General features: G+C 52.8%; 1 protein-coding gene across 3 annotated transcripts in view; it reads left to right on the top strand.

The window, feature by feature from the left end:
- The first annotated feature begins 2,191 nt into the window (after positions 1–2,191).
- The window catches only part of SLC6A20 (solute carrier family 6 member 20), a 29,393-nt gene continuing 7,917 nt past the window's right edge, over positions 2,192–23,667 (top strand). The window contains exons 1-7 of one of the 3 annotated variants that reach the window (XM_081159562.1): positions 2,192–2,394; positions 15,912–16,052; positions 17,731–17,822; positions 18,213–18,440; positions 19,082–19,192; positions 20,095–20,336; positions 21,123–21,285. In XM_081159562.1, coding sequence (XP_081015688.1) covers positions 2,274–2,394; positions 15,912–16,052; positions 17,731–17,822; positions 18,213–18,440; positions 19,082–19,192; positions 20,095–20,336; positions 21,123–21,285 — 1,098 coding nt within the window. In that variant the 5' untranslated portion in view covers positions 2,192–2,273. Of the gene's footprint in view, positions 2,395–4,700; positions 4,850–5,898; positions 6,037–15,911; positions 16,053–17,730; positions 17,823–18,212; positions 18,441–19,081; positions 19,193–20,094; positions 20,337–21,122; positions 21,286–23,667 lie in introns of those variants that run through there. The other 2 variants (XM_081159563.1, XM_081159564.1) reach the window with 2 other exon arrangements.

Here is a 23,667-nt window from a genome sequence, read left to right as displayed (position 1 = left end):
AGAAGACACCACTGACAATAAAGAGGCAACGCACAGCCTGAGTGTGTGATTCACGAAAGTGAGAACGGGTTCATGTCCGGGGTACAGAAAGAACCGTCAGTGGAAAAAGACAGACAAGCCCATCAAAAACCAGCAAGAGGCTTGAACAGACACTTCCTCAGAGACGACACCCAGATGCCCCAGTTAGCCTGTGGAAAGGTGCATGGCCTGGTTAGCATCAGGGAAGTTCAAATTCAACGCCACAGCGAACAATGGAGACACACCCATAAGCCTGGGTAGAGCCTTAAAAACAGGCCGGCGAGAGTCAGTGGGGATGCAAAGCGACCGAAACTCGTGGGACGGTGAACTGGTAGAACCTCTCCAAAAACAGTTGGGCGACATCCACCCCAGCTGACAGCCACGCACCCTGGGGCCCAGAAGTGACCAGCCACAAGTGTCTGCACGGACCCGACAACACGTATTAGAAGGTCATTACCGCTTCATTCATAAGGGCCCCAAACTGGAGACAACAGAAACGTCCGGGAGCCGTAGACCAGAGCGCACGCACACCGTGTGACACTACGCAGCGTGAAAAGGGACAACCTACAACTGCACAGCAGGGCTGACTAAGCCCCACAAGCGAGGCCAGGCGCCCAGGGCAGGGACCGCAGGAGCCCGCTGACGGCAGCTCCAAGCAGCAGAAAGGAACCCAGGGCAGCACAGCCCGGGGCGGTGGGCTCCTTCGGGCAGGAGACACGGGGTGGGAAAAACACTGTCTAGGTTCCAAAGTTTCAAAATAGGAATAGTTTCTCCTGCTGGACTGCTGTATTTTCCTGCCGTGCTGGATTTTTCTGCTTTGCTTTTTGGAGGTAGAAAATTCGAGAACAGGTGTGCCTGAGGAGCCTGTACCTTCCTCGCCACACCCTCCTTTCTCCTCCGCCACCAGCCAAGCAGGAACTCCAGGGAAAGTCCAGCTGGGGACTGTCCCAAAGTGGTGATATCTTTTTGGCTTCAAGTAAAAGTTCCACTGGCAACTTGGCTTTTCGTTTATTTTTCATTGTACGTATTTATGTATTAACTTATCCAGCATATTCTCAGCTCTTACTGTATACCAGGCACTGTTCGAAGTGTGTCATCAATATTAACTTACTTAGTGAGTTAGTAATGCACTCCTTCAGCCTTTGGGGACTTATAACAATGGCCTCTTTATTGAGCACTTACTATGTGCCAGGTAGTAAGCTGTCAATTCTCACATGAGCCCTTGGGAGTTGGGGGAAATGTTTGTTTCCATTTCAGATGAGGAAACAGGCTCAGTGAAGTCAGTGGCACAGCTGAGGTCAAAGCCAGACGGATCCTGCATGACTATAAACCACCAGGCTGAGCCTGTCTAGGGACAACCTTGCCCCGAGTCACCTTGCAAGACGGGCAGAAATACGAGGTTTCTTAGGCCTCAGTGGGAGCCTAATGAATCAGAACCTCTGGCCCTTAGGCCTGAGAGAGTCCCCCACAGCGGTTGTTCAAAACCGGACTTCTGGCTGCACCGGGCACTAGAGCCACACCCCGGGCCCTGCACACACTAGACACGCAGGGCCGGTCTGTTGAGTGGACGGAGGGAAATGGGGCCGCTTGAACGGCTCTTCCTCTGGAAGGGGGGAGGTGTCCCTCCCTTCCTTTGTGTCTCTGAGCAAATGTCATGTCTCCTCCTCTGGGAAGCCCTCCGGAAGCATCCCAGCCCAACCCTGGTAACTGCTAACCCCTTTGCTTTGCCTCAGTTGCCTTACTTGGGTATTATGTGCTGACTGCGATGAACTCTATGAAATTTCCATTCCATGGGCCAAAAATAGTTGAAAATGGGACATTTCATCCCGTCCCATTCTTAAACGTGCCCCTCTACCAGAATGTCAGCTGCAGGAAGGCTCACAGCCCCGTCTTCAAAGCACACAGTAGGCACTCCAGTGATGGGGAGGTGGCTGAGGGAGCCCGAGAACTCTAAGGAGCTCTGCAGCTCACCCACCACAGGCCCCGGCGCCGAGCCCCAGGGAACGGGGCGGCGCAATCTCGGGCGCCTTCCCGGCCGCGGCAGCCAGGCGGGGTGGGGCCCGCCGTCATCCATTTACCAGCCTCGCCCCTCCGACGGGCGCGCCGTTAATGAGATTAGCAATTAAAAAGCGGGCGTGCGGCGGAGGCGCGGGGCCACCCCCAGGCCGAGCCGGGGCGGGACGCGCGCCTGGCGGCCGGACACCGAGGGAGCCGAGCGGGCGCCGGAGCGGGAGGCGAGCGCGGGCGCCGGGACCATGGAGAAGGCGCGGCCGCTGTGGGGCAACCCGCTGCAGTTCGTGTTCGCCTGCATCTCCTACGCCGTGGGCCTGGGCAACGTGTGGCGCTTCCCCTACCTGTGCCAGATGTACGGCGGCGGTGAGTGCGGCCCGGCGGCGCCCGTCCCCGCGCGCCCGCCCCGGGTCTGCGCCCGTCCCCGCGCGCCCGTCCCCCGCGCGCCCGTCCCCGCGCGCCCGTCCCCGCGCGCCCGTCCCCGCGCGCCCGTCCCCCGCGCGACCGTCCCGGGTCTGCGCCGGTCCCCGCGCGCCCATCCCGGGTCTGCGCCCGTCCCCGCGCGCCCGTCCCCCGCGCGCCCGTCCCGGGTCTGCGCCGGTCCCCGCGCGCCCGCCCCGGGTCTGCGCCCGTCCCCGCGCGCCCGTCCCCCGCGCGCCCGTCCCGGGTCTGCGCCCGTCCCCGCGCGCCCATCCCGGGTCTGCGCCCGTCCCCGCGCGCCCGTCCCCGCGCGCCCGCCCCGGGTCTGCGCCCGTCCCCGCGCGCCCGTCCCCCGCGCGCCCATCCCGGGTCTGCGCCCGTCCCCGCGCGCCCGTCCCCCGCGCGCCCGTCCCGGGTCTGCGCCCGTCCCCGCGCGCCCGTCCCCGCGCGCCCGCCCCGGGTCTGCGCCCTCGCCGGCGCTCGCCCTGCAGAGTGACACTCAGCCCCGACGCCTGGGGGTGCGCGCTGCGTTGGTCCCATATCCCAGACCAGTAAACTGAGGCTGGGGAGGGTTCCTGTGCTTCCCAGATTCACAGAGCTGGGACTCGGACCCAGGGCGTCCCAGGCCGCCGCCGGAGCTCTCATCCACCCCCCCCCCCCCAGGCTCTCTGTAGCCCCAGCCCCGTCCCTGGGGCCACCACACCCTTGGCGTCCAGGCTGTGGCGCTCAGAGGTTCTGGGACACTATTCTGAGGAGAGGCGGCAACGGCCTGAAATTCTAACGCGTGTCCGAGTGAGCAGGAGACTGACTTGTGCAGCAGAAACTCCTGAGGCTGCCTGAGACCCGAAACTTATTCCCGGCCGCGTGGTCGGAAACTCGGGATGGAGGGATCTTGAGCTGGTTCTTGAGGTTTCTTATGAAACCATAGGTTTGGGTTTGGAGCCTCAGAGGGCAGGAAGTCAAATCATTGTTTCTGTCTTTTTCTTTCTTTCTTTTACTTTTTCTCTGACGCATCACACAGCATGCTCACCAGACACACAGCAACACACTCCACCATTCTCAGAGCTGGGGACACCTGTGACATGCCCAAGAACCGCCACGAAGGCCAAGTGCCTTTTTGGGAAGGCAGCATGGCCATAGAGATTGAAGTCTCAGCATTAAAAAAAATAATGCTTTTCTTAGTTGTTCCATTTCTAAAATTCTACGTAAAGAAAATTATGAGACAGAAGGTAGACGATAGGATTGTCTCCATCTTTTAATAAAAGCAAAACTCTGGAAACTTCCTAAGCCCTCCGCCGAAAGCGGCTCTGGTTGGGTGAATGTGGACCATCCACGCAGGGGGCTCTTCGCAGCCGTGAAGGCGGCGTTTCAAAAAACGCTATGGATTTTCTCATTTCATGTTAAACGGAGGGAGGGGAAGTCACAGCCAACGCTGCATGAAATTAACGATCTCATTCAAAATATGCAGAGAAAGAGTGAAAAAATATACCAAAGTGTTCGCAAGAGTTGCCTGTGCGTGGTTTTTGTTTACCTTGCCATGCGCTAGTGTGTGTGTGTGTGTGTGTGTGTGTGTGTGTGTGTGTGTGTGTGATCTGCATGAATGTGTTTTTCACCATAAAGGGTGATGGAAGATGTTAGACCAAACAAAGTGTTAACAAAATTTAACGCATTTAAGAAGACTAAGACCTAAAACACTGCTTCCCCCTCCTTTGCCCCCCCAGCTCAAAAAACACACAAACTGGTTAATCCTCAGAGTTTTTTTTTTTTAAATAGTACATTCTTAATTCTGACTCTTTTTCACTTTAAGGGCTTAAATAATCATAGTTCTGTGAAGGGCATGTGTTGCCCTGTTTCACAACTGCCTTTTGAAATGGTTATTGGTCAGGATGAGATTTCCTTGTCATTCTGGGTCATCACACCTACCCCTGCCCTGTCCTTTCCCAGACCGCGGCCAGGTAAGCCTTGCTGTCACGTGACTGTTTCAGTCCTTGTTTCTAAGGACGCTATCGCCGAATGGGCTGCAGGTGGACCCAATAGCTCTGCAGCAGACTAGATAAAAGGAGTTGCTGGGGAAGCCACCAGGCCCTGAGGACTTAGGGAAAGGGAAGGAAACACGCGTGCCCGGTACAGAGTATATGGAGCTGGTAGGTGGCTAGGAAGATGGATGGGGGGGCGGGGGGCTGGGGGGGATGGGCATTGGTTGTGTGAATGGCACCGCTCAGGTTTAAGTGTCTACAGAATCATGACTAAGTAGTTTATCCTGGTACAGTGAGGACTTGACCATCTGACACCTGCCCCGATTTCCACCTGATTTCCTGCCACTCATCGCCCAGCCCCTCCCCCAGCTTTTCTGAACGACTCGCCCCTGGAAACACCTCTTCTGCCTCCACTCTCTGCACAGGTATTTCCTCCCCTGGAGCTGCAGTTAGCCTGGGGCGCTCCCAGTCCTCGCTCAAGGCCAGGCCTCTCCCTGACTGTCCCCACTGCCCAGTAGGCCAAGGACTGCATGTTGTTCTAGAGTTTCTCGGTCCCCCACTCGCCCCGTCTCTGTGAAGTGGCCGGGTCAGAGGAGGCGCCAATAAATATTTGTTGGATGAACGAGCCAGGCCCTTTAGGAAAAGCCGCAGGGTCCATGAGGTGGGGAGGTGGGTGGTTTTTCTGAGCCTTTTGCTGCCAATAGTGTCGCCTATTAATAAGTGATTTACAGGCCCATTCTTTACCTAAAGCTAAAGGGTAAACTAACCACACTATAAAAGGCTCCGGAGAGGGCGGTGTGTAACTTCCTTCCAAACAGAGCTGTGACCCTCCCACCCCCGTGAACAAAGAGCTTGTTGATCACCCGCAGAGCCAAGCTGTGCCAAAATACTTCCCAGAATAAAACGGATTAGGGGTTTGTGCCCCTTTCCATGGGGCTCTGTCCCTGACCGGGGAGGCCCAGTGCAAGGAATGTTAATTCTGCAGATTACATGCCAGGCACCAACCACCTCTGCACCGCAAGCTGGCCGGGGGCGGGTGGGGGAAGGGCAGCTGAAGGAACCACACAAAATCTCTTCTTGAAAAAGCCATCAGGTCCTGGCGATCCTGTCAAAGTCTGAGTTGTTCAGAAAGAAATAGAGATGCCAATGTGCTGTAGAGGGATGTGTAGGAAAAGTTGTGCCAGCGGCTGGTTTTTATATTAGCACGTGCTCTTCATGCGAGAAACGTGGAGAAATGAGAATGGCTGTGTGGCTGGTGGAAAGACGTGGGGGTTTTTCTCCTAAATTTTCTCTGTGTGATATTTGAACCATAAAGAGAGGGAATCAAAGGCTACCTGGCGGTGCAGTAGGACAATGACACTCTAAGCCTGGATGTCCCCTTCCCTTCAAAGCCCCTGCTGCTCCTCCCTAGTGCTTAGGATCTTGGTAAACTGCTGGGCCCCACCCCCAGAGATTCTGACTCAGGTATCCGCAGGAGGGCAGGATTCTGCATCTGTGACAAGCTCCTAAGTGGTGCCCATCAAAGCTGCCGGTCCATGGACCACACTTTAGAGGAAGCCCCCCCTCCCAAGTGCCAGCTGCTGGAAACCAGGCACCACTGGCTGGGGTGCTGGTAAGTGTTGAAAGACTGGCTTTTGGTGGAGGCGCAGGACCTAATTTGTAGTGTTTGCTGATTACCATGGTGTAAATGCTCCCACCATGGCCGATTGCTAGCCAGGTCATGTCCCAGGATGTAGGGTTGAGAAGAGATGGGCACAGCCAGCTCTTGTGGGCTAGTGTGAGCCAGCCCTGGTGCACCCCTGGAGAGCCAGCCCTTCAGGCCGGCATCCAGCCTGGATCTGAGCCACACCAGGTGTGGAAGTGGAGGGAGAAGAGGAGTTTGGAAGCCTGAGTAAACTTTCCCCTGAAAGTGGTAGACTCCGATTTTTCTCTTCACGAGTCTCCAAGAGATAGAGCAGGATACAAGGGCTTGCAGAGATCAATTTCCTGCAGAAGGAATTTCTCTTCCACTGAGATTCTTGGATTTTAGCAAACAGATACGGTACGGTCTATGACAATTAAGAAAAAGTAGCAACATGCTTTAGAATGGCAAGTTTATGTGTGTTTTGGCGTTATAAATGTAATATATCGTCATGGTATAAAATTTAGAAAATAGAGAAATACAAATAAAATACCACAAAGGAATAAAATACAAAATCACCCCAAATTTCAGCACCCCGTGGTCATGATTGTTAACACATTTTTTGGCTTTAAAAAACTAGAACCAGCCCTGGCTGGTGTGGCTCTGTGGTTGGAGCGTCATCCCTTACACCAAAAGGTTGTGGGTTCGATTCCTGGTCAGAGCGCATACCCAGGTTTCAGGTTGGATCCCGGGTCAGGGCACGTACGGAGGCAGCTAACCGATGTTTCTCTCATTGATGTTTCTCTCTCTCCCTCTCTCTGAAGAAAAAAAAAAATAAAGAAAATAGAACCATCTTTTATATGTAATTTAGTGTCTTGCTTCTTTTTTTGCTTAACCTATTATCATATCCAACATCATTTAATATTATTTGAAAATATGAACTTAGCTCCATAATATTCCCTTTACAGATGTAACATAGCTTCTTTACCCATTCTTTAATGTGGAACTTGAAGTCATTTACAGTTTTACACTATTATACCCCGAATGATTATTATCTTTTAGTGGAAGAATTTGCTCCATTTATATTTATTATCATGTTATGTTTGCTGTTATTTTTTCACCATGTCTGAACTGCCTTGCTGTTTCCTTGGTGTTGTTGGGTTTTATTTTGATCTTTTACAAAATGAAATGTGTCTCCTTTGTTGTTTTTTCCTCCAGCGACTTTGAAGGCATAAATCCCATTTTCAGCCTATTAGTAGTTAATTTAATTTTTTAAAGGAAAAGTGTACTTATTTGCTCTCATTATCAGTATCAAGAATGAAAGTTGAAAACTGCAGCACGTTTATGTCTTGTTCCTGTGATCATCCCCATTTCAGACGCACGAGGATGACTATTGCGCTTCTAATAGTACGTGTTTTCTCATTCGAAGATTACACATTTCATTGGGGTTACTTCATAGTGATATTGGCCGTGCTATTTTTAGAATTAATCCTGTTTGGTGTGTTTGCCACTAGTTAGTTCTTTTGTAACATAACTCCATGTTTAAGTTCTTTATTGTGATTCAACACTGATTGACCACAGTTAACCTGCAAGTAATTTTTTCAGGAATACTAAGTAGATGGTTTTCCCTTTCTGAGCATGTCTGAGGATATCCTACTTTTTTCATGTCCCACGTGAATGAGCCAAAATAGTTTTTACCCCAAATTCTATAGATGCTACTCTGTTCTGTGAAGATATTTCAGATTTTTAGTTCTGCAAAGGAGAGCTCTGCAGCCAGATTTGTTTTTTATCGGCTCTTAGGTATCCTATATAACTAAGATATCATATACGTTTATATGACATGCAGTTTTCACCTAAAAAATCTGGGAGCTCTGTGCCTAGGTATAAATACGTTTTCATCACTTTACCTGGGACTAATGAGCCCGTCCGGTGACACAGGCAGGGAAATGTCCCGTAGGACTTGCCTGTGTCCCAGCCGCTGTGCAGGCGGTGTTCTCGCCTCGGTCGTCACTCAGGGTAGAAAACCCGCAGGCTCGCTGTCGGGGCCGCATCTCTTCTCTTCTCACTTCCACTCTCTACGCTTTTCCTCTGGGCTGCAGGGTAATCTCTCAAGGTTGTATTTTTTATTTCCCTTACCGCCTTCACTGGCTTCAAATTAACCATAATCTTTTTCATCTTCATTTCATCTTTTTTCTTCGTGAATTTTCTTCGTTGCCTGATCCTGCTCTATAAACAGCGTCCCCTTGACGTTTAGAGATCAAGGTCTAGACCTTTGCTACACGCTTCTTCCATTTCCCCGATTCTAAGGGAGGCGACACAAACTAAAATCAAAGTTCAAAAGTTTATAGATAAAAATAGTCCTGTATCAGTGTTAATTTTTTTTTATTGCTTTTAGAGACAGAGAGACAGAGACATGGGTCTGTTGTTCCACTTTTCTGTGCACTCCTTGGTTGCTTCCTGTATGTGCCCTGACCCGCGAGCATACCCGAAACCTGGACGTATCAGGACAACGCTCTAACCAACCGAGCTACCCCACCAGGGCTCATTGTTAATATTTTTATTTTGCTGATTGCCCTGGCATTGTGCAAGAGAATGTCCTTGTTTCTAGGAAATACATAATGAAGTATTAAGAAGAATAAAAAATAGTGACTAAAACAGCAATTAGTTGTTTCTCACAGCCCTCGGGCGGGCTGCACGTTTCTCTGCTGGTTTGGTCGTTCCCCCCGCACGCTGGCGGTTGGTGCCGAGTTGGTGGCTTTCCTCCACGTGGCCTCTGTCCTCCGGTTGCCTGGACGGGCTTCTGTGCAGGGCGGTCTCCGGGACACGTTCGAAGGGAATGAAGGCACAGCTGCAAGGCGGCCTGGGGCCTGGGCTCTGGAACCACCCTGACATCCTTTCCCCACATCCTATTAGACAGAGCAAGCCCAAGGCCAGCCCCAGTTGACAGGTGGTGACGTGGACTCCGCCTCTTCACGGGAGCAGCTTCTCAGAGTGTGGCCATATTTGATCTCCCACAATATGCCCCATCGGGACACGTGGGAGCAAACACACCCTTCTCAGGCCCCTGTCCACCTCTCCCTGATGCCAGGGTCTCCTCGAGCAGAGCCACTGTCAGGATTTTTACATGAAAGGAGCCTGGAGAACAGTCCCATGAGTAGAGGGTTGGTTAGTGGACTTGTTTTCAAACCGATCACAAAGCAACTTTTTCTTTTATTGACATATATTTACATGCAGAAAAATGCACTTTTTTTTGGTGTCCAGTTCTGTGAGTGTCGACGAATGCAAACAGTTGTGTTACCATCGCCACAATCATGCCCTTTACAGTCAATCCCATCCCACTCTCGGCCCCCCACAACTTCCGATCTGTTTTCTGTCCCTGTGGGGTTGCCTTCTGCAGAATGTCATACACGTGGAATCCCATAGTGTGTGCCCTCGATTCTAGTGGCTTTCACTTAGCGCAGTACTATCGAGATGCTCCCATGTGGTTGGGAGCAGCAGTAGTTTCTTCCTTTTTATTGCTGATAGTCTTCCACCTGTGGATGTACCAGCGTTTATTACCCAGTCACCCACTGAAGGATAATTAGGTGGTTCCCAGTTTTGGACAACTGAGAATAGAGCTGCTGTCAACTCCGTGTGCAGGTGTTTGTGTGAACATAAGTGTTCATTTCTCTAGACTGCATACTTAGGACTATAATTGCTGGGTCATATGCTGAGTGTATGCTTAAGTTCCCAAGAAACTGCCAAACTGCTTTCCCGAGAGGCTGCAGCATTTTCTGTTTCCACCAGCAACTATGGGTCTCCAAGTCTTCGCTAGCACTGGGTGTGGTCAGCACTTCTTTTATTTCCTTTCCCTTTCTTCTCTCTCTTTCTCTCTCGCTCTCTCAGGATCTAATTGGCTTTACTAAGTGATTCATGAATCAGACAGCATCCCATCCAGCACTGGAAGGGTGCTCCCGGCATCTCCGAGTGTAGCCATTCTAACAGGTGTGCAGTGGCATCTCCCTGGAGTTTGAATTTGCGTTGTCTTAATGAATGCTGATGGTCAGCATCTTTTCACGTGCTAATTTGCCGTTTATGTACTTTCTTTGGTGAAATGTCCGCTCGAATTTTTTGTACAAGGTTCTTTCATTCCTCGTTGAGTTTCGAGAGTCCTTTATATGTTCTAGATACAAAGTCTTTATCAGATACGTGTTTTGCAAATATTGGCTCCCAGTCGGGAGTTTGTCTTTTTACTCTCCTAACACTGTCTTTCACGGGGCAGAATTAAAAGGAAATACAATTTATCAATACTTTCTTTCTCAAGTAATGCTTTTGATGTTGTCTCTGAGACACATTTTGATGTTGACTAACCAAAGGTCAGAAAGACTTTCTCCCGTGTTTTCTTCTAGAAGTTTTATAGTTTTGAGTTGCACATATAGGCCTATGATCCATTTTGAGGGGTGGTTATTTTGGGTATACACTGTGAGATATTGGTTGAAGTTTGTTTTTTCTGCATATGGATGTTCGATTGTTGTAGCTGTTGGAAAAAAAAAAAAATGCAGAGCAAATTCACCTGAATCGTGTGTGTGTTTGGATGGTTGGGGGCAGTGGTTTCAGGGACCGGAAGTGAGAGGGCAGGACTTGTTCTAGGCGCCCAGATGAGCAGGTGAGGCCTCCGGTGCAGGCCCTGCGCTCTCCTTTCTCTCTGCAGTCAGAGAGCCCATGTGCCTGGTTGTGTTCCCACTATTCTACTTCTGGGATTTCTGTTCCAAGGAAATAACCACACCTGTGGACCAGGTTCTGTGCCACAGCTTGGTTTGAGGTGATAGAAAACTGGCAACAGCCTAAGTGTCGAAGGACCAAGGAAATGAATTCTGGACCCATTTTCCCAGTGGGATGTTATGCATCTACTTAAGAGGTGATGCAGAGGGACGTAGCATGTCGGGAGAGGGCCTGGGAGATCCCATGGTTAGAGGACAGCATGCACGCACAGTGGAGGCATTTTTAGAAATGCCAGATGTTTATGTAAGCATATATGAATTTCATTGTTTATCTTAAACTTTCAGAGCCAGTTCCTTCTGTAACCAGACCTTAATCCCTGCAGCTGTAGCACTGGGGTTTTTATCTTATACAGAAGTCCTGCCCTATCTCCCACTGGACCTTTTTTCAGGTTCACAGCCAAGGACCCAGAAGCCTGGGGAGAAACGGTTGAAGGGCTGCAGAGGAAGAGGGGGTGGGACCAACAGAAGGAGCAGTGGTCAGGTGTCTGCCAGGAAGAGAGGTGGTGTCAGATGTGGTGACCCCCTCCCCCCAGCAGGCTGCCTGGGGCTATCCATGTGTCTGGCAGTGGGGAGGGCATCTGTAGCTCTGTCCACACTCACTGGCTCCCCACTATCACCAAGGGCCCTTGTCTGCAGGTGGCTCCTTAGGAACCAGTGGGTTTAAAATTTTGTATTAGTCAATTTCATTAAGATGAAATTTTAGACTGAAGGCCACTGTATAAAACAGATATACATAGAGGTGCTTCATAAAAGGAGGTGGTAGCCTAGGCTCTGTCTGTTGGGGACCCCTTATCTCCCCACACAGACACAGCAGGCCCCTACCTTATCTCTGAAAATAAGAGGACTGGAGGAATATCCTGTGACCCTGGACCATGAGGAGGCAGCTGAAATTCCCCTGCCCAGGTGATCGCTCAGGGCCAGGGAGCAGGGCTGCTAATCTCCCATCCACCCCACACCCAGTGCAAAGTCTGGCCTGGAGAAACTGCTTAGTGAAACAACTGTTTAGTGCACCACTTCCTGGTGAGGCACCATCAGGGCTGCAAAAGGCCTAAGCAAGTATGTGGAGGTCGACGGATGGATGGATTCAGGGGTGCTGTGCAAAATATTTAACAGCTCTGTGGTCTGGCTCTGATTAACCATTAGTTGCTACAATAGAAGATAGAATAGGGATTTCTTTTTTTCTTTTTTTTCCTTGTAAGCAACTGTATTTATAGCCATGATACCATCATGCATAGTTTACAGGCCCCTTAAGAGGGGGTCTCTTTAAGAAGCTGGATATTCAAGAAAGATTCAACAGTCAAATAAATCTTGGGAAGTCTCTTTTTACATAAACACTAGGTGTGGTTAATTAGGCACCTTGGTAATACAGCATATTTGTCGTCTAACAAAGTGGAATAAACGCTACGTGAAAAATGCAAGCCTATCAAATTCGTTAGCAATTACTGTTACACCTCTGAGCTGTAAAAGTATTATCCTTGTGTTGGCGGAGGCATCTCCAGGTGTGGGACCCATGGGGTCCCACGAGACCTGGGTGGAGCAACCTTGGTACTTGAGTTCCGGCTAAGAAAGAATTCAGAGCCAAGACTCAAACTGTAAGAGAAAGTTCATTTAGAAAGTCACAGAGGTGGAAGAAGTGAGTAGTAGACAAAATGGGCTCAGGAAACAATTTGTTACAGAGGCAAAGAAAGGGCCGTTGGAGCTTAGGAGAGAGGAAGGCAAAGGTAAGGGCCTGGGGGGAAAGAGGGGGGTGTGGGGGGGAGGCACTGGTGTGCTCTTGGGAGGGAGAGCCCTCTGGGTCCTCCATCCAAGGGGTGGAGATTTTAGGGGAGGTCCTAGGGGAAGATTCATCAGCTTTCCTGGTGTCCTTTCAGGGTGGTGGTCTCCGCTGATTGGTCGGCACCAGGCCGGGAACGGAGGCGGGGAGTCTTTAGTCTAAGCAGCTGTCCTGGCTTCACCTACTTGGTTTGGCTGCTTTTCTGGGCCTGGAGCTGAAATACAACTGAGGCCTAGATGTTATCTCTGGGGAGGAAAGATCAGGGGATCCAAACTTTGTGACCACTGATCTGCCCGGGGAGGGAAGTTTCCCCTGGGGGTGAGATTCTTGTCTTCCCAGTTTCTCCGTTGCTAGGCACCTGGAGCTTTCCGCCCTGGTGACCTTCTGCACCTGGCCCCTTGTCCTTGCTCTGCTCATGAAGAGAAAAGAAACATTTTCTCTTCTTTTAGAGCACACTTTATATATTGTATTTTAAACTATACAGTTTAAACAAAAACAAACAAAAAAACCCAAGCCCCCCAAAACACGTCCCTTAAGGACCACTTCCACTCCTCAACTGAAATATAATCAAACCGATGAAACTATACATTTTCACATCAAAGACAAGCTAGTCAAATAATTCCAACTAGTGTTGATCTGAGCTACAACTTTAGCTCAACTATTGTCATTATCGTGATTTCGGATTTCCCAGGGTGCAACAGCACTGCCCTGAGTTGTCACTACCAAGGCAAGAAAAAAAAATCACTAGCAAACTCATGAATTGGGGCCATTGTTGTAATTTGTAAAGGATCTTTAGATAAATGGTGCTTGTTAGAGGAGGTAAGCAGAAAAACTATTGTTTGAGTTGTACCCTCCCTCCCATGAACTGTCCCGCAGACACAGAGGTCAAACATCCTCCGTAAAACAACGTGGAAGGGTCTATATATGCCGCAAATTTAGCAAAACACCTTTATGTACAAAAGCCTAAATATCGTAGAAGGTTTAGATTCCCGAGGAAGACAATCACTACCAACAATTCTTAGAGGTTGGTTTCTTTTAAGGATTAAAATCTAGCCCATGGAAGATTGGACAGGTACAAGCCAAAACCTGAAACTAGACCACCAACTTACACCATGCACAAGAATGGCCTCAAAATGGATAAAAGACTTAAATGCAAGTCACAAAACCATAAAAATCCTAGAAGAAAACAGGCAGTAAAATCTCAGACATCTCTCATAGCAGTATTTTCACAGAGACATCACCTAGGGCAAGGGAAATATAGGAAAAAAAATAAACAAATGGGACTACATCAAGTTAAAAAGCTTCTGCACAGCAAGATAAACCGTCAACAAAATTTAAAGGGAACCTACTGTGTGGGAGAATAGATTTGCCAATGATACACCTGATAAGGGGCTAATTTCCAAAATATACAAAGAACTTATACAACCCAACACCAGGAAGACAAACAATCCTGTTTTTAAAAATGGGCAAAGGACCTGAATGGACACTTCTCCAAAGAGGATACACAGACGGCCAACAGACATCTGAAAAAATGCTCAGTGTCACTGGTCGTCAGAGATGCAAATTAAAACCACAATGAGGTAGCACCTCACACCTGCCAGAAAGGCTGCCATCAGTAAATCAACAAAAAAGTGCTGGCGAAGGTGTGGAGAAAGGGGACCCTCGTGCACTGCTGGTGGGAATGCGGATGGGGGCGGCCACTATGGAAAACAGTGTGGTGGTTCCTCAAAAAATTAAAAATGGAGCTGCCTTTTGACCCAGTGATCCCACTTCTGGGAACATATCCTAAGAATCCTGGAACAATCATCAGAAAGGATCTATGCAGCCCTGTGTTCATAGCAGCCCAACTTACACTAGCTAAGATCTGGAAACAGCCCAGGCGCCCATCGGTAGATGAGTGGATGCAAAAGCTGCGGGACATTCGCCCCATGGAGTACTCTTCATCAGGGCAGAGTTCCCTGGAGGCCAGCGGAAGGGGAGCTTCGCAGGCCACATGGTGGGTGGAGCTCTTCCTGCCATGTTGCACGCGGTTTCAGGATGGCCAGTGAGTGTACCTAGTCCAGCCCCGAACTTCACTTCACTAGAGTTGATACCGAAAAACAGAATAAGGAAGGGTGACTCTAAACTCCCAATAACAGACAAGCAAACAGACCTGTACGCACGATAAAATACACCCTGACCACAGTGAGGGTGCAGTGTGCTCTGCAGTGTGACCGTGGCTTTGATATATTTCTCCACTGGAAATGGGAGTTTCTGACAGGGGCTGGGACAGCTGAGGCCTTGAGGAGGGCATTCAGGGAGCTTGGGGCCGGGGTGATTGATCACCCAGAATGAAGTATTTCAAGATTTTCACTGGCGTAGCTGCATGTCATTCATGGATGGTTGGCTGAAGAGATGGGTGGATGGATGGGGTGGATGGATGGATGGGTGGATGGGTGGGTGGATGGATGATGGATGGATGGATGATGGATGGATGGATGGATGGATGGATGGATGGATGGATGGATGGATGATGGATGGGTGGGTGGATGGGTGGATGATGGATGGATGGATGGATGGATGGATGATGGATGATGGATGGATGGGTGGATGGATGATGGATGGGTGGATGGATGATGGATGGGTGGATGGATGATGGATGGGTGGATGGATGATGGATGGGTGGGTGGATGGGTGGGTGGGTGGATGGATGATGGATGGGTGGGTGGATGGGTGGATGGGTGGATGGATGATGGATGGGTGGATGGATGATGGATGGATGGGTGGATGGATGATGGATGGGTGGGTGGATGGGTGGATGGATGATGGATGGGTGGATGGATGATGGATGGGTGGGTGGATGGATGATGGATGGGTGGGTGGATGGGTGGATGGATGATGGATGGGTGGATGGATGATGGATGGGTGGATGGATGGGTGAGAGGAATGACAGAAAGGTGGATGCGTGGGCCTTGGCCGGTGTGGTTCAGTGGTTAGAGCATCAGCCTGTGCATCAAAGTGTCACAGGTTCAATTCCCAGTCAAGGGCAAGTACCTGGGTTGCAGGTTCCATCCCGGGCCCTGGTCGGACCACATGCAGGAGACAACCAATTGATGTGTCTCTTTCACATCGATGTTTCTCTCTCTCCCTTTCTCTCCCCCTCCCTCCCTCCCTCTCTCTCTAACAAACAGCGCAGGTGGGTGTGTGGGAAAGTGGAGTGTGGAGGCAGAAGGGTGGGGGCCGGGTGAAAAGACAGAAGGGTGAACGCACAGGAAGAAGGGGGCCGTGGGCGGAGAGGCTGGGGGGCTGCGGAGCACGGCCCCGGTGCCCTGACCGCCGCCCGCCGCCCGCAGGGAGCTTCCTGGTGCCCTATGTCATCATGCTGGTCGTGGAGGGGATGCCGCTGCTGTACCTGGAGCTGGCCGTGGGACAGCGCATGCGCCAGGGCAGCATTGGCGCCTGGAGGACCATCAGCCCCTACCTGAGCGGCGTCGGTAGGTGGCCGCTCGCCAGTCCCCCGGCGGGAGCCCCTGCCCTGTATCCCCCCGTCCGGGGGGTGGGAGCAAGGGGCAAGCACAGGGCCCGAGAGAGCCCCTGAGTGGGGTGGACAGAGGCCCAGGAGGGGCTGGCTCCCCCCGGGACAGGGAGGGAGGGAGGGGCACGCGTGGGGACCTGAGGCCACGTTACTTCCCTGGACCGCAGTTGCTGGTCTGTAAGGAGGAAACAGCTGCCCACGATAGAGCTGTGCCTCAGTGTCCTAGCTAACAACCATTCTGGGCACTGTCCCCTGCACTCTACAGGCCAGCTCCCGGCACATAGTAGGCATCTCCTTTCAGTGAACACCTACTGTGTGCCGGGAGCTGGCCTGTAGAGTTTGTGTACAGAAGCTCATTTGGTCTTTTCACCACGGAGAGGTGGTAGGGGTGTCCCCAGCATCTCCAGCGTATGGAAGCTGGGCACACAGGGATAGCAAGAGGGGCACTGCCTGCCAGCCCGCCTGCCTGAGCCACCTGAGCCGGTGTCCTGGGCACCGTGGGGAGATGGTTAACCTGCCTGCACACCCGCACGCTCCCGGGCTGCCCCTGCCAGCAGGAGGAACTTTGACCAGCGATGGCCTTCCTCTGTTCTGCCCACTGATCCCGCCCCAGACAGGAAGGCGGAGTGACACTTCAGGGGCAAGGAGGGTGTAAACTTGTATGTGACTTGTCTCAGGGGCAGGAGAAATGCTTCCGTGCCCTCACAAATCATCTTCAAACCCCACCTGCCTCCTCACCGTGAACGGCTGTTAATGTTTAACACGGAGGTGTGTGGTTTGACGCTCGGCCCGAGCAAGCAATCCCGGAGGGCTTCTCCGAGGCATCATCTGCTGTGTAATAGAAAAGATGCCAGATGTTTGTGCCAACCGAGGGTGCTAGTGAATGTTTAACATGGCTCCCGCAGTGGGGTGGGGAAAGGCCTGGTTGTGGCATTTGCTGACACCGTGGTGTAAATATAACACCCTGGCCAGTTTCAAACTGCTAATGAGATATCCCGGAGGGAGCATGGGGTTGGGCAGACGCACACAGTGGCTCGGGGCCCGGTGGGCAGCTCCAGACACCGCTGGGGTTCAGACGTCCCTCTGCTCTGCTCTCCTCTCCCCACTCCCCTACTCCGGGTGCCCTGCAGACCTGACCAGGTGCAGGACAGCCCCCTCCCGTCCCCTGCACTCCTGACACACCTCCCCACACCCCTGCTCCCTGCCACCCCCAAGCAGGGGTTGGCCCAGGCGACCTATCTCAGGTCAGCCAGGAGGCAGCAGCCAGTGCCTGCCCTTCCCAGGGGCCTCAGGCAAGCTCCGTGCCCAGGTTCTCTCCTCTGTGCCAGGGGCGGGGTGGGGGGATAGCGATGCCCCCTTCACAGCACCGTTGTGAGTGCCTGCGGCACATACGGTCCTTGGCCCAGCTGCTGGCACTTAATCTCCAAAAAATGTCACCAGCCTCCAGTCCCAGGAGCCGGGGAGAGAAGACAGGGAAGAGACCAACCCTTCACAGTGTCCACAGGGCCCCGGTCGTGGCGAACCCCACAAACCCGCTGCAGAGGTCCTACCCCCCGGCGGCCACGGCCGGGTGCCCTGGGCGCACGGGGTCCTGCCTGGCGGGATAGAGCACCCTCAGCGCCCTCTGCTTCCGACAGGTGTCGCCAGCGTGGTGGTGTCCTTCTTCCTGTCCATGTACTACAACGTCATCAACGCCTGGGCCTTCTGGTACCTCTTCCACTCCTTCCAGGTGAGCGGGGGCCGGGGGAGAGCGGGGCGGGAGGAGTGCAGGCCGCCCCGGGACGGGCGGGAGGTCGGGGGTCCGAGCTCTGTTGTCGGAGGGGGTCTGGCCCTCGTCCGTCTGTATGTTCAGCCTCTCGGGCCCACAGTAGTTAGGTCCTCAGCAAGCAGGGGCGAGACTGTCGGGCGTGTGGCCCCCTCCCACCCCTCCCTGCCGCCCCCTGTTCCCAAGCCCGTCTGTGCCCCCGGCAGGCCCTCCGGCTCCCCGTCTGCCTTCAGTGCTCCCGCGGCCTGCCCTTCTGGTCCAAGAGGCCCGAATCCGGCCACCTCCCGTCCTCCCCACCCCGACCTTTGCCCTTGGCCCTCACCCCTCTGTATAATGCTTGTGTTGACCCCCAAGGACCCCCTGCCCTGGTCCGTCTGCCCGCTGAATGCCAACCGCACCGGCTACGACGAGGAGTGCGAGCAGGCCTCCTCGACCAAGTACTTCTGGTACCGGAAGACCCTCAACATCTCGCCGTCCATCCAGGAGAGCGGCGGCCTGCAGTGGGAGCCGGCGCTGTGCCTCCTGCTGGCCTGGCTGGTGGTGTACCTGTGCATCCTGCGGGGCACCGAGTCCACCGGCAAGGTGCGGGCGCGGCGGGAGGGCAGGCAGGGCCGTCGCGGGCAGGGCTGTGCCGGCGGAGGCAGGGGCGGCTCGCTGGCACAGACCACCCGCTGGGCAGCTATAAAGCCGGCAGGGGCACGTGAAGCCCTGGTCCTCAATCTCAAAACAAGGCCTTTCCCGCCACCTGAAAAAACGAGCAGGTGTGGGCCGGCCAGCCTCAGATCCTCGCTGCCGAGCAGCACCAGGCAACCAGGCAGTGAGTGTTCCCTCCTTGAAAAACCTTAAGTGACTGAAGATTCCCCAGAGACCCACCTGGCCCCGGCTCTCAAGCTTAGCTGCCCATCGGCACCACCCGGGGAGCTTCTGCACCTCCCCGGCCTCAGCCCAGCCCCCGAAGGCTCCAGGGTCATGAGCACAGGGGCAGCCTGAGCTCCCCAGGGCCCTGGAGTGATCAGTGTGGGTGCGGCCTGAGCGCTGGGGTCTGAAAGCTCTCGGGTGCGTCTGACCTGCAGCGGGTTTGAGAGCCTTTGCGCTAAGCCGTTTTCCACGACCCTACAGAGCTGTCAGGTCTGATTTGCAAACCTTCTCTCCGGGTGCACCCTCCTTGGCCTATACTCCTGGTCACATCTCCCGGCGCTGACTCTGCCCTCTGGCGCCCACAGGTGGTGTATTTCACCGCGTCGATGCCCTACTGTGTGCTCATCATCTACCTGATCAGGGGCCTCACGCTCCACGGAGCCACCAATGGCCTGGTGTACATGTTCACTCCCAAGGTGAGCTGGGGGGCGGGCCCGAGGGCGCCCCCCTCACCCTGCACCCTCCAGAGTGGCCGAGGGGGGCGCTGGCGGAGGGCGGGTGAAAGCTGCCCTGGAGCCTGGAGGCCAGGGTGAGCCCTCCAGGCTGTGGGTTACCTGCAGGTGCTGAGTCACCCTCAGCAGGCCGTCCCCAAGCCCTGTGAACTCTGGGGCATCGAGCCTTTTGTCCACTCTTCCTCCCGGTCCTCGCTGCCCTCACCAACCGCTGCACAGCCCGCAGCTGGTCTCCGGGCCTGTCTCACCCCAACCCCTCCTTCCAGCCTGTGGACTAAGTTTTCTGCCACGAGCATCACTCCCACCATCTCAATTTCCCTGAGGGCGAATCCACGCTCTACAGGGGTTTCGGGGTCCCTCCCAGGTTCCCCACGGCCAGTCTTCATCACTATTGCTTTTGGGGCTGAATAGATCTTCATTTAGCAAATCTGGCCCCTGGAAACAAAATGACCATGGGAGCAGCATCCCCTAAGGCCCCACCACCACACTGCTGGGTTCAACGCAGACCTCGGCCTCCACCAGCCGCACCACCTCCACCTCTGGTGGCCCGGCCCCGGGCAGTGCCCGGCTCATGGACCAGGGGCTCGGTCCCTATGAAATGATTTTACCCTGCCCTTCTCCATTGCTCTCCTATGGGGAAGGTGCTGTGGAGGACATGGCAGGAGGGACGTATTTCCCTGCTAAGGAGTGGTTGGGGCACCGGCCAGAAGCCAGGAAAGCTGGCTTCCCACCCCGGGCCTACCCCTGCCTGGCTGCATGCCACAGGCAAGGTCCTCCACCCCTCGGGGCCTCCCTCCCTCCCCTGGTCCAAAAGGTTGGGACCCCCCTCCCCCAGTTCATCAGCCCTGTCCCTGCTGGCCTTCCAGTTGGAGCAGCTGGCCAACCCCAAGGCCTGGATCAATGCAGCCACCCAGATCTTCTTCTCGCTCGGCCTGGGCTTCGGCAGCCTGATCGCCTTCGCCAGCTACAATGAGCCCTCCAACAACTGCCAGAAGCATGCCATCATCGTGTCCCTCATCAACAGCTCCACCTCCATATTTGCCAGCATCGTCACCTTCTCCATCTACGGCTTCAAGGCCACCTTCAACTACGAGAGCTGCTTGAACAAGTAAGCCCGGGGCGCCCCAGGCCTCAAGGGGGCGACGCGTCCCCAAAGCTCCGAGCTAAAGGGGCACCTGGGAAAAGGCAGATGCCAAGAAGTCAAGGGGTGTAGGGCAAAGGGCACCAGCCTTGCAATCCTCAGTCCAGGGGTCCAATTCCAGCTCAGCGTGTGCCTGAGGGATGGGGGTGGTCCCTGTATTCAGAGCACTCAGTAGGACAGGGCATTCGACAAACCAGCCTTAATTTCTTCTGCCCCATCTTCCCCACCTCAGAAGCAGCCAAGAGCTATCTAGCTAAGCCATGGGGATTCCAGAATCTACTTTCTGTATCTTACCGAAATACAGAAACATCCAGAAGGCACACTAAAAGTGTGTCACTAGCCACGGGGGCTGTTCACAAATTAAAATGTAAATTTAAATTTTACTTAAACTAACTTAGATTTAGACTAGTTCCTCGGTGCCACACGTGGTTCATGGGTACCACACTGGATGGCACAGATGTGGAACATTTCCCTCATCTCAGTCCTGTGGACTGTGCTGGTCCAGAGGCTGAAGTAGCCGGCCGTGCTGGTTGGTTCCTGCTGTCATCACTGTCCCTATTTGAGGCTTCTTCAAAGCCATTTGAAATACTTTGCCGTTTAAAAGGTCACCAATCAATAGATTCCTCTGGTTGAGGGCCTCACATAATCAGAAAGGAAGAGGCGAGGGGACAGTGTGGGGCCCACGGCCCTGGGAGGTTTGGCAACGGCGGCCTTGCTCATCAGCGGAGGTCAATGTGACACTGTGCTCTGCAGGGTGATTCTGCTGCTGACCAACTCCTTCGACCTGGAAGATGGCTTTTTGACAGCCAGCAACCTGGAGCAGGTGAAGGGCTACCTGGCATCCACCTACCCCAGCGAGTACAGCAAGGTGTTCCCACTGATTAAAAACTGCAGCTTGGAATCGGAGCTGGACACGGTAAGGCGCGGGCAAGGTCTTGGGAGACAGAATTCTCTTCCCTACACCTCTCCTGGGACGGAGACTCAGTCACGGTTCTCCCAGCTGCCCCACGGGAACACCAGGTTCCTTTGGGTTCTCCGGGCCCTTTCTCCTTTTAAATTTTAAAAAGACAGAAAAGTACAAAAAATAATATAACAAGTGCCCATATATCTACCACCCTGAATGAAGAATTGTAAACATTTGTCATTTGGGGCTCAGATTTTTTTTTTTTTAATAAAAAAGAAAAGAGCCCGGCCAGTGTGGCTCAACAGTTGGACATTGACCTAGAATCCAGGAGATCTTGGTTTGATTCCTGATCAGGGCACAGGACGGGGTTGTGGGCTCGATCCCCAGTCGGGGGCGTGCAGGAGGCAGCCGATCAATGACCCTCTCACCATTGGTGTTTCTCTCTCTCTCTCCCTCTCCCTTCCTCTCTCTGAAATCAATAAAGATATATTTTAAAAAAGAAAAGGAAAGACTGTTTTGGAGACAAAGTTAAAGTCCCCTGAACAAAAATAAACAGCGACAGAGGAACTAAAGATACCTTTCACAACAGCAGACAGCTAAAGGTCTTCATATGTTCCTCCTGTACCTAGCAACCTCGATGAATTCTCTTACTGATTCTCGTATTTGTCTATAGGGTCACCTTAGCGTTCCGCGTAAACTCTTATATCACCTGCTTGCATTTTTCTTTTCAATCCTTATATTGCCTTTTTTTTTTTTCTATCGTATTTGCTAGGACTTCCAGACGGTGGAGGCAGAAATGAGAGTGGGCATATTTGTCTAATTGTTATATTTAATACTTCTAGAGGGTGTCTCTAGAGGATGCCTTATAAGAATAGAGACTGGTGAAGGCCCAAAGCTCTGGCTGCCAGCAAGCTACCTTGAAGTTTTTTTGGCATTTTGTTTTGTGGGTGGAGCCATTCTGGGTCATGTCCTGGATGAAACCACGCTTTGTTCCTCTGGCTGGCTGGTGACTCGGGCCGGTGGCATGGCCCTCTGTCCCCAGACAGGGACCATATCCCCAGGTCCAGCCCCAGCCTTTAGGGCCTAGATCCCATTCCGAGGACCCGTGAGGTCTTTCGGGTTTAGTTCCTGTTCAGGTTCAAATTTTTTCTTTGTTCTTGGCACCCAGGAGTCTTACTCACTTTTGAGCTTGGCTCAATGTCCAAGAATTATGTGGTTATTGATTTATTTAGACTGCTTTGCCCCTATTGTGTTTTTTCCCTCCTTAGTCACTAACCGTTTGGAATGTGTATACTCCATTTCTCTTCTTGAAAGTTTTCCATGTATATTTAACTTAATAAAGCCTAAAGTTAAATACTGCCCTTGACTTCGGAGCACTTTCAACTCATCCCCCCTGTTTAAATGGCATTTTTGTCCGGTCCGGTCCTGTCTTCGTTAAACCCGTAACTGGATGCCGCTGTAGCTCTCTTCATGTTAGCCGTTTCACCTATTCACCGGTTTTTCTTGCCTCCCAGCCGTCTTCTGGGTGTTTTTCCCTCCTGCCTTGCAATGCGTTCCTTTACAGCAGGTTTTTTATGATAATGCCGCCGAGTTTTATTTGTATGTAAATGTCTACATTTGGCTCCCATTTTAAAAATTAATTTATTTTCCAAGGACAGTGGGCACTAATTATTATTACAGCTAATAATATATTAGCTTCAGGCGTAGGGCACGGCGACCGGACGTTATTATCACGTACAGGGCGCTCACCCCACAGGCCGGCACCCCCCCCACGCCACGCGGGTATTACAGGGTTACTGCTATACCCCCTGTGCTGTGCTGCGCACCCCTGACTGCTTTTATAACTGGCCGTTTGTCCTTTATCTCTTCCCCTGTGCGCCCATCTGCCCGACCTGCCTCCCACCCAGTCGCCCCGGGTTCGACCCCCATTTCGTAGCCGGTTTCCCGCTGAGTAGATGGCCTCGGGCTGGCAGCTGCTTCTCCCAACACTGAAGCTATTCACCAGCCACTCAGCTCCCACCCTAGCCCCTGAAAGGCCCTCTCCTCTGCGGGCGCCGCCCCCCAGCCCTTTCGGTCCTGTTTCTGTCCCGCCTCCCTCCCCTGGGCCCTGCCGCCTGAGCTCCGGGTGTCTTCAGCTGTTTACCCCCCAGGCCCGGGTGAGGGGGGCTTCCTGGACCTGTGGGGCCAGCTGTCTTACCAGTTTTGGAAGATTCCTACCTGTTATCTGGTCAGCATTGCCTCTTCTGGAATTTTATGTAGGCCTATGCTAGACCCTCTCATCAACCCTACTTGACTATTAATTTCTCTTTTATCTGCTTCATTATGGATTCATTCCCGGGGCATACACAACCCCCCAGTTCACTAACTCTCTCTGTAGCTACACGTAGTATTTAA

This window comes from Miniopterus schreibersii (assembly GCF_964146895.1).
Source record: "Miniopterus schreibersii genome assembly, chromosome: 15".
Lineage (NCBI taxonomy): Eukaryota > Metazoa > Chordata > Mammalia > Chiroptera > Miniopteridae > Miniopterus > Miniopterus schreibersii.
This window is presented reverse-complemented; position numbering and strand designations above follow the sequence as displayed.